At 46.2% G+C, this 11,011-nt stretch overlaps 1 protein-coding gene across 1 annotated transcript; it reads right to left on the minus strand.

Moving 5' to 3' along the window:
- Positions 1-1,369: 1,369 nt before the first annotated feature.
- On the minus strand, positions 1,370-5,607 carry LOC102018604 (neutrophil gelatinase-associated lipocalin-like). The gene is made up of 6 exons (XM_013513093.1): positions 5,470-5,607; positions 4,909-5,048; positions 2,988-3,067; positions 2,678-2,797; positions 2,224-2,325; positions 1,370-1,404 (listed from the first exon to the last, which is right to left on the minus strand). The coding sequence occupies exons 1-6, from the start codon at positions 5,605-5,607 to the stop codon at positions 1,370-1,372; spliced, it is 615 nt and encodes a 204-aa protein (XP_013368547.1).
- Positions 5,608-11,011: the final 5,404 nt, after the last annotated feature.

The following is an 11,011-nucleotide window of genomic DNA, read 5'->3' on the forward strand; positions in this document are numbered from 1 at the left end:
AAAAGGAAGGGAGAGAGCAGGAACTACAAACTTTTGTGTCCTGTCAACTGGGCAACTGCAAGTCAGCTGATGTTGCAACAAGAGGTCAACACCCTGGTCCAGCCATCTCAAAGCACCCCTCTTAGCCTGGAATTCCTCTGGGTCAGGCATAGTCCACACCACTGTTGGAAGGCACAGCTTGCAGCAAGCTGGTCTTCTACTGAATTCTGACCCAGACTGCAGACACCATCTAGTGTGCTTGGGTATCTGGATTTTTCTATTATGGGGATGGGGCAAGAAAGAGGCTGTCATTGCTTAGAAATATGCTTCACCCATAAAATTGGTGGTGTGTGTCTGTGGAGTGGGAAGCCTGGGATATTTTAAAGCTACATTCCACTGAGTGCTGCCTCTAAAGGGGAGAAAAGGCAAGAGGAATTCCTGAATATCCCACATGACTTGAGAAGCTGCCACTGTGGCCAGTGGGGAGCAGGGGCTGAGAGACCAAACACAGGTTCAGCTATGTGAGTCCTCTCCCAGCAGGCTGGATTCCTGACAGCTTCTCTTTCCACACCCCCTGGCTTCAGAAGGCACCCTGTGGTCTGTACATCTCCATGATTCAGGAAACTCTCTGAACAACATCAAAGTGGACATGGCCCCACACCAGGGTGGGTAAGAAAAGGGATACCAGGCCCACAGAGTCCACCCACGCTTACCCTCTGCCTGAAACAGGCCTGCATATCTGCCCCAAACACCATGCACCATTCTATCTTGGTCACTGTCTAGCATCCAGGGCAGGCTTGTGCACTGGCAGTGGCTTCCCCTTCTGACCCCCCACACCCTCCTACTCATCAGCCCTGATGATGCTGCTAATATGGAACCCATTGCAGATGGCCATGTGCTGCCATCGGCTATTAGTCCATCTGTGTCTCTATTGGACAGGGCACCTCTCTGTGGCAGGAGCAAAGGCTGCTCTGGAGGTGGGGCCAGACCTGGGACTAGGAACGCCCAGCTAAAGCAAGGGTAAGTATGGCATCCTTCTGATCATGGTGGTCTGGAGCAGGTATGTCAGTGACAGTGGCAGGGGAGCACAGAGTTTGCTGTGCCCTGTGCCTTCTCTCTGCACCCTAGCATCAGGCTCAGTTCTGAAGGCAGCAAGTTCTGAGAGTGATGTTCATGTGGACCCACACTCTGCCTTCCCCATCCCCATGGCCCAGGACCAAGAGACTTATACTTGGAGGTCTGTGGCATCCCTTTATTTAGTACACAAGGGGGCTCCATAGTGGATGACTTTTGTGGTGCCTGGGTATGCAGCAAGCACTGAAAGGAAGGTCTTCTGGCTCCCTCTGGCTTGATGTCTGGTGGAGCAGTCAGATGGAACCTTGGGTAGAAGTTACTGAAAGAACAGGGGTGGAGTACAGGAGGCACCTGAGGGGGGACAACGGATTACTGATGATGGGGATTCCTGGAGAGAGTGGGAGAAACAAAGGAAGCCCCAAAACCCCAGCCCACTTAAGTGTGGCCACTTATGCAGCCCCCTGTGCTGCCATACTCACTGCCTCTTCAGTCATCAGATGCAGTTCTCTGTGGGGAGAAAGACATCAGAGTAGTTAGGGTGTGTGTGTGTGTGTGTGTGTGTGTGAGAGAGAGAGAGAGAGAGAGAGAGAGAGAGAGAGATCTGGTTTCCAGGACACCTGCATTGCCCATAGTGGACTTAGACTGAGCCTGCCCTATCTGCTTGGGCTGCAAAGCCTCAGGCCTGTTTCCCTACTGAGACTGACTGCTCCTCAGTGAGGGCAGTTTTTGGCCTGGGTGGAACCCTCAGCCCAGGCCAGCCCAGGCCACTTGAAAGTAAGGACATCTCCAATGTCAGGAATGAGCAAGCCTCAGGGGAAGTAAGAAATGGCCCAGCACAGCAAGTCCTGAGGTATGGAAGAGGTGGTCCAGGACAATAAGAGTCAATAAGGTATGGAGAGGAGATGACCCAGGATGTGGAAACTAGAAAAACTTTGAACTGGGCTTGAAATTGTCACTGGGTAGGCCTTGGCTAAACCAGCTAAACTGTCACAGGAAAACATGGAACCAAGGTTTCTGGGAACTCACAGATGCCTGACTGAGAGCCACTATCTCTCCAGTGACTGGAGCAGGGGACTGATTCTTTATCCTTCAACTTCCCTGGTGTGGGATAGCATCATGTTAAACAGATACCACATCCACCCCCCATGCCTCCATGCAGCTGGTAATTACCGGTGGGCTCAAAGAAGACAATGTTGTCATCACTGAGGCTGAGAGACTTAGAAAATTCAATGAAGCGCTGCTTCACCTCAGAGTTCAGCTCCTTGGTTCTCCCTGTGTCCACCATGGCCAGTGAGGGGCAACAGAAAGACACACTATATTATTTTTTACACCATGTGAGACAGGCTTTTGTTATATATTCCAAGATGGCTCCACATTCACAATCCTCCTGCCTCGGCTTCCCAAGAGCTGGGGTGACAGTTTGGGGCCACTACCCCAGCTCATTCTACAAATACTGCTCAATGAGTGAATGAGGTCCAGACCCCTTTCCCACGGAGAGACATTGGAAAGGCCTCTTCCCTGAGGGACACTTGAAGTGGAGAATAGTTGAGATCTTGAAGACAGGGGCTTTCTCACTTAACTGTGGCCAGAGGCCAGACCTTTGAGGAATGGAGTGAGAACATACCATTGAGTTTGGTCTGGAAGTACACCATGTCTTCAAACTTTATCATGGCATACATCAAGGCAAACTGATTGTAGTCAGTGGCTACTATTCTCACGGTGTAGATGTCCAATCCGTCAGAAACTGCAATGCAGAGGGCAATGGTCATTCCTCCCTGACCAGAAGGAAGTGACCATCCCCTTCTTCCCTAATCAGTCAGCAGGGGTTTTAACCCCACAGAACAACGACTCTGTGGAGGGGCAGTGAGGTCTGTTCCTTTCCAGGGGGACGCTACCTCCTACTCCTGAATCCCAAAGACTCATTCACAACTCACGTGTCTCATTGTCCAGCGAGAACTGGCCAGGCTCAACAGATGGGACAAGTTTTTGGTTCCACTGTATACATTCATCATCCCTGTGGGAAGGAGACACAGTGGTCTGGTGAGCAGGGAGCAGATACAGATGTGGCACCTTGGAATGGACAAAAGGGGTGCAGGACTGTTCCATAACTTGAAGCTCTCTTGCAGCCCGGCCTGTGACATTAACACTATGGCAGGGGCCGTTCAGCCCACTCCATCTCCCTGGCTCTTCCCTCTTTAGCCTCTGCATGGACTGCTTAGAGGCAACTCCACTCTCCATACAGCAATCACTATCTCTTCCGCTATATCCTGGGGGTAGCCTGTCCCACACACAGGTCCCAGGCACTGACCTCTACTCTTACCTTGCTGCTCACCTTTCCCATCTCTCCAGCAACTTCTTCTGAGCAACCAGTCTGCTCCATGCCAAGCACTGCACTAGCACTTGGGCCCCACTTGTCCTCTCCTGAGTCCATCCCACTCTATATCCCAAAGCCAAGACCTCGAGGCCTGTCTTCCCTATACACTAAGATCCTCAAGTTCTCTAACTTCCATCCACCCAGTGATTCCTACAAGAGCCAGGACGGGGGCACAGATGCTCCAGGGCAGGTGATAAAAAAACCATAAAGGTAAGGCTGGGAAATCTCAGGTGGCAGATGAGAGAGACTATGTAGATGAGGATTTGGGTTGGGGAGCCTGGGCTCATCTACTTGCAGTGCATTTTTATTTTGCCCGAGCGACTGCCCGGGGAGGGATCCCCTCCTGGCAGCACATCGGCCCTTGTTTGGGTGGACATGCTGAGAGCTGGCTGCTTTGCTGCCTCCTACGCTGAGGCTCTCTGACTCAGAGTGCACCAGACCCTGGTGTGTTCCCTCATACCTCCTTTTTTATAATGATAGTGCTGGAACTAAGCTATTTCTCAACCATGTTGTTTTGTGTTGTGTTGTGTTTGTTTTGTTCTGTTTTGATTTGATTTTTACTTTGAGACAGGAGCTCACTAATTTGCCTGGGCTCTCTTCCAATTTGTGATCCTCCTGCCCCAGTCTCTGGAGCTGAGTCTGTTAGGACTGCAGCAACCCCGGCAGTTTGACTACCTTACATGCACTTTTTTTTTTAATTTTAAAAATAAAAGGAGGAAAACATTAACAGACAGACAACCTTCTACAAAATAGCAAAAGAACAGTACAGACAATACAGAGTTACAAACAAAGAGGTAGGAAATTATCAATGCTTGTTGTGTTACATATTGATATCTTCAAAGTGGTTTCTCATGAAAACAGAGAGAGACATGCAATATTGATCAATCAAGGACTCATTGACAGATTCTTTCAGCAAAGAAATAGAAGACAGTAGAACAACTATGTTAACTATCCTGTATATACATACATACAAAATTTCTCCTTCTTTCCCTTCTCTTTTCCCATACTCATAAGTGAAATAAATCAGACCTGCATGTGCAAGCACTGCATTGTTTCACTGGTGTAAAACCTGAAAGAGTTCATTCAAACTAGGAGGTATGATACACATTGTGAAATGATAGGAAAACACTCAAGGGTACATGCACTTTTTTACAAGACCTAAGTGGAGGACTTCCTGGGTCCCAGGCTGGATCCAGTGTCCCACCTCTCCTTCTGAGAAGCCCTACTCTCTATCTTGATTTCTCCTGACTGTGTCTACAGTACAGCCCCTCATGACTGTTGATGGAAAGGAAGGAAAGAAGAGTGGGAAGACAGCAAGGAAGGAGAAATGGAAAGAGAGAGAAAGGGGAAGAGATGAGCAAAGAAAGAAAAAAAATTGATTTAGTTCAGAGCAGAGAGCTGAATGATAGCAGCCATCAGTTTTGGTCACTCTTTTGTGACACCATTCTAGCTCTCAGAGCCCCGGGAAGTGGCCGCTTTACCTGAGTATGAGCATGGTGACATTGTAGCTGTGGTCATCCATCAGCTGGTAGGTGTCGCTGTACATGAAATAGTCACTGCTTGCATTTCCTTTCCAAATTGAGTTCCCAGCAATGCCTATGCCAAACCACTTCCCCTGGAACTATAAGACATTGGTGAAAGCCAGAGCCTGGAGCCTGCCTCACTGCCAGCTTCCCATGCTGTCCCTCCTGATATTTTTGGGAAGCACTCTGAGAAGCAGGGTCTGGGAATGGGCTGCCCTGGGAGGCTGGTGGAAGCTGTGTCCTCCAGGGCAAGGATGGATCCTGGGTGATGAGTCAGCCCTCTGTTGTCAGAAATGAGGTGGCCCTGGGCAAGTGGCTGGTGGGTCTTCCTGAGCCTCAGTTTTCTTGTCTATGCAGGGACTGAAGATGTCCCCACCTAGCATGAATGGGACCTGGTCACCCTGAGTCTTCCTCCTTCCACCCAGAACTCTCCCTGAGTCCCTTTGTTACTCCTCCACTTCACTCCCATCATCCTTGTCTCACAGAACTTTCCCCCAGATGCATAGCCAGAGCCTTTACCTGGTCTTCGTGGAAGTCCTCCTGCAGGGGCACTGAGCTTAGAGGTGGTGCAGGGATCAAGGCTGGAGGAATGTACATGGCTTGGATCTGCAGGGCCCCCATCAGGGTGAGACCCAGGCACAGTAAGCCCAGATCCATGGCTTCAAGGGAGCTGCTGGGCTGGCAGGTATTGGAGGAGGAAAGAGAAGTCTTCAGTGTCCCACCCAGGGAAACTATATATGGCCCTTCTGTTGCTGCCCACCCCCTCAGAGAGGGCTGATCCATCCTGTGATAAAGTCAGGAAAGGTGATTCAGGTTCCACAAGTCCTTCACAAACACATGGCAAGATGTTTGATGTTTTTCACCCCCTGGTCAGGATTCTGCATTCTTGAGAGATAGGAAGGCAACATGATGCATTCCCAGATCTCCACCCTGTGGCAAGGACATGAGTATCAGCTTCGACTCAGGCATGACTTTTCCATCACTCAACCTGTTTTTCAGCAGTCACATTGCTCTCAGCAATAACCACAGCCCCAGGACAAGTGCTCCCCTTGACAAACTAAGGACAAAGGACAGGTCACACAGAGGAAATAAGGCAGAGCACAGAATCTTCCCATCACTCGTACATCTGATAACATCCATACATTTGTACCAGATGCTCTGCAAACACTGACCACTGATGTTTGCCCAAACCTCCTTACAGAAGGTCTCTTGCCTGAACTCCTGACAAGGTACCTTGCCTGATCTCATTTGACTCCCTTTGCCGAGCCCTGAATAAAAGCATTGCTTTTCTTCCTCCCCTACAGACAGTCTTTTTCCACCCCATCTGCCTGCACCCAGGTACATTGACTCTTGTGCCTCATTCACTGCCTTCACAGAAGCCTGTCAAGTGGTTTCTGACCCACATCATTCATTACAGTGAACTCCCTCTGTGCTCACTGTGCCCTGTCTCTGTGCCTGAATAGTCTGGTCTGTGGGTGTCAATTGGGTTTGGACAACCTGTCATCTCTGATCCTGTGAATCAAACTGTATGTGATAAAAAAAAAAAAAGATGTGGTATTTTTGTACAGTGGAGTACTACTCAGCTATAAAGAAGGATAAAATTGAAACTGTAATTTCACATTGGTCTTAATGACAGGACATGGTAATACAGTACAGGAGGAACCTGAAGGGGTCTCCTGAGCTCCAAGCATATTCTTCCTTTCCTCCACTGAGGAGTAAGAGTCCAATTTCTCCTTGACAGTCTGGGTCAGTCTGCCAATACTGTGAGTCACTTTTTAGCTTGTTTCTTCCAAGAATGAAGAGATCAAAATTACTAAGGGAAAGTTTTAGTTTCTAGTTTAGTGGTATTTTTAGTGTACTTTCTCATACAAGCCTTCCCACTCTGAAACTAAGACTTCTAAGCCAGCAGAGCATAAGATTTCAGGAACAGGAAGCAAAAATTTTGCTAGTGGATCAGTAGAGGTAATAGTGAGTTGTATCATTCTTACTTCCAACCCTTAACTCCTGGACTTATGAATCTTGGCTATAGGAACACAGTACCATGGATAATGATTTAGAGCATATACAGTTTTCTGAAGAACTTTGGCCCAGGCCTGCAAGCTACTGCCTCCTAGTTGGCACTGTAATTATGTCTTCAAAAGACCATTCCACCTTTCTAACAATCCGGCTCCTTCTGGATGGTGAGAAACACAGTGAGACTGATGGATTCTATGGGCATGAGCCCACTGCCTCACTTCTTTGGCCATAAAACGTGTTTCATGGTAAGAGGAAGTGCTGTACGGAATTCCATGATGGTGGGTAAGGCATCTTGTAAGTCTACAGATGGTAATTTTGGCAGAAGCTTTACAGAAGGAGAAGCCAGTCCATATCCAGAATAAGTGTTTTGCCAATAAGGACAGATCTATCCTTTCTAGGACAGAAGCAGTCCAATATAATCAACCTGCCAGCAGGGTCAGAAGATGATCATTCTGGAAAATGATGCTTATCAGGGACTGGGCATTGGTCACTGCTGCTGACATATTGGGCATTCCTCAGAGGCTGTAGCTAAACCATCCTTGATGAATGGGAGTCCATGTTGCTAAGCCAATGTGTAACCTTCATCACTGCCATCATGGCCCATCAGACAATGACAGGAGTGGCTGAAGAAAGAGTTTGACCACTATCTACAGAATGAGTCATCCTACCCACTTAATTGTTAAAGTCTACTTCTGCTGAGGTCACTTTTTGGTGAGCATTCACGTAGGATACAAATATTTTCATACCCCTTGCCTTTATGGAGAGGTCTGGACACATACCTCTTCCCCAAACATCTTTGTCACAAATTTTCCAGTCATGTTCCTTCCCAGTTCCTGACCATTTAGCCATACCATTGGCTACAGCCAATAAGGACAATTTAGTATATAGCCCATGATTTAGTATATAGTCACATGTCTGGCCATTTTTCCTTCCACACAAAATGTACTACCAGAGGCACTGCCCAAACTTCTGCTCACTGGGAATATTTCCTTTCACTGCTGTCCTTCAGGGATGTCCTGGAAAGGGGCTGTCATCTGGCACCTTTCCACTTGCAAGTGGTGCCTGAAAAATGTGCAGAACCCTCTATATACCAGGCTTCCTCGCTTCATCTGCCTACTCTTCTTCCTGTGACAGATAATCATATGGTACATCCCATGAGCCACAGGTGCATGCTGGGAAACAGAAAGTAATATAGTAGGAGTAGAAGCCGTGGGCATGTGGGCAACTTCTTCATGTATTTTTTTTTATTTTAAAAAGAGTAGTAAAAAAAAAAAAAAAAAAAAAAAAAAAAGCAACTTACCAACATCACAGACATAACCAAAACAAAACAAGAACATTAAAAGTGATACATGGATAACAGCCATTGGTGAATTCCTACCATCCTGTCTAGTGAAACTCTGTACTGTCTCTAATGTTTTTTACATTATTATTTTCTTATTCTCTGTAATAGTTTGATCAATCTTCCATTCTTAAATCTGGTGATCTGAGCAACACAACTGAAGATAACAATATGTAATATAACAACCACTGTTAATCCTTACCATTTGGTTTGACACCCTATCTCATTTTTAATGTCTTTGCTTTGTTTTGCTTGTATTTTGCTATTTTTTTTACTATTCTCTTTAAAATAAAAAAGTGATACAGGGTTTCAAAACAAAATGATAAGAATTAACAATGATTACTACATTACATATTGTTATCTTCAACTGCATGGCTCAGATTACCAGATGTAAGAATGGAAGATTATTCAAACCATTAAAGAGAATAAAAAAATTATTATGAAATAAAATATTAGAGATAATACAGAGTTTCACTAGAGAGGATGGTAGGAATTAACCAGTGGTTGTTCTGTTGTATATTGTTGTCCTCAAATCAGTTGCTCAGATTACAAGATATAAGATATATATATTTGCCTTACTTCTTTCTTTTTTCTTCTTTCCCTCATCCCAGTTGTTCCTTCCTTTAGCAATTTCTTTCCCTTTCATATCATTTACTGTACGCCTTGAGTTTTACTTACTCTTTCAGGCTCCTACACCAGGGAGACAATATGATGTTTGCACATGTGGGTCCAATTTATTTCACTTATGAGTATGGTCTCTAGTTGCATCCATTTCCCTACAAAAGCCTTGAGTTTATCTGTTTTATAGGTAACTAATACTCCATTATATAAAAAAGTACATCTCTTTTATCCATTCTTTGGTTGATGGACATTTGGGTTGTTTCCAAGATTTAGCTATAACAAATTGTGCTGCTATAAATATGGGTGAACATATATCACTGTGGTATGATGTTTTTAATTCTTCTGGGAAAATACCCAGAAGGAGAATAGCTAGGTTAATTGGGACTTCTAATCCTACTTTTGTGAGGAATCTGCAAACTGATTTCCACAGTGGTTTCACCAATCTACACTCCCACCAGCAGTGGAATAGGGTTCCTTTTTCCCCACAGCCTCTCTAGCATTTGTTATTGGTAGATTTCTTGATAGTAGCCATTCTTTCTGGAGGGAGATGGAATCTCGCTGTTCTTGTAATTTGCATTTCTTGAATGACTAATGATGTTGACCATTTTTTTTCATGTTTATTCACCATGAGTGCTTCTTCATCTGAAAAGTGTGTATTTATCTCAGATGCCCATTTTTGGATTGAGTCTTTGAATTTTGGGGCTTCTTCATGTAATTTATTTATTCCCTCTGGACCTGTGCTGCTTCCAACATGTATGTACTATTTCCATTAAATGATGGACTGTTGCAGTGCACATCAAACTTTATGATTCAGCAGATCAGATAATACCCAGGTCAAGATGGGCAACTCAGTTTACATGGCAACCTGGTATTCTATGGTCAAGCATTCAGTTTGCACTAAGGCCCATTAGTAGACGAAGAGCTGTTGAATTAATATAACCCTGAGGTAGGACAATGTAGGTGTATTGCTGGACTTGCCAGCTAAAAGTAAGCTATTTCTGATAGGCCTAATGGATAAGTAGAGAGAAGAAGGCATTTGCCAAATCAATAGCTGCATACCAAGTACCAGGATATGTATTAATCTGCTCAAGTAAGGAAATCACATCTAGAACAGCAGCTTCAATAAAAGTCACCACTTCATCAGCACACAGTAATCTTATGTCATTCTCCAAGACCTGTCCATCTTTTGCATAGGAAAAATGGGAGAATTAAATGGAGATATGATGGGAGCCACCACCCCTGCATCCTTCAAGTCCTTGATAGTGGTACTGACCTCTGCAGTCCCTCCAGGGATGTGATATTGTTTATGATTTACTATTTTACCAGATAAAGACAACTCTTGTGGCTTACATTTGGCCTTCCAGCTGAGGATTTCAGCACATGCTAAGTTCATCTATCCCAATTATGCACTCTGGAAAAGGAGAAATATCTCAGGATGGATTCAAGGATGTACTGGACACACTGGGAGTCAGACATTTGCCAAAACATTGATCACATAACCTCCATAGGACCGTACTCTTAGTACAGGGCCACAGTGACATCAAGAAAGATTGTGAGTTGGAGCCAAGCCTAGAAAACTTAGGGAGAGGTTGCTGGGGCACAGAGAGGCCCACGGGATGGGCGGGGTGAGCAGGCTCTCTGAGCTGGCCGAGGAGACTCCCCAGCCCCCGCGCACCTTGCGCCAAGACAGGGAGTTCTCCGGGAGCACCAGGGCTTGTGGGTTCGAGTCTGTGCTGAAAGCACACCCGCATAATTCCCAGCTGAAATGCGTGCAGAGAGCCAGGTACCTCTCATCTAATCCCTGAGGGCAGGACGTGAGAACAAAGACCCCGCGGACATTACACACTGAGTTGAGAGAGGCCCAGGGGATGGGCAGGGTGAGCAGGCTCTCTGAGATAGCCGAGCAGGCTTGCCCAGTCCCCCCCACCTTGCGCAGAGACAGCAAGTTCTCCAGGAGCGGCAGGGCTCGTGGGTCCGAGTGTGTGCTGGACGCACACCACCATGATTCCCAGCTGAAATGCATGGAGAGAGCCATATACTTCCCATCTAATCCCTGAGGGCCAAAGGGGTGAACAAGGACCCTGC

The sequence above is a fragment of the Chinchilla lanigera genome, unplaced genomic scaffold (assembly GCF_000276665.1).
Source record: "Chinchilla lanigera isolate Chin_1 unplaced genomic scaffold, ChiLan1.0 scaffold00018, whole genome shotgun sequence".
Classification (NCBI taxonomy): Eukaryota; Metazoa; Chordata; class Mammalia; order Rodentia; family Chinchillidae; genus Chinchilla; species Chinchilla lanigera.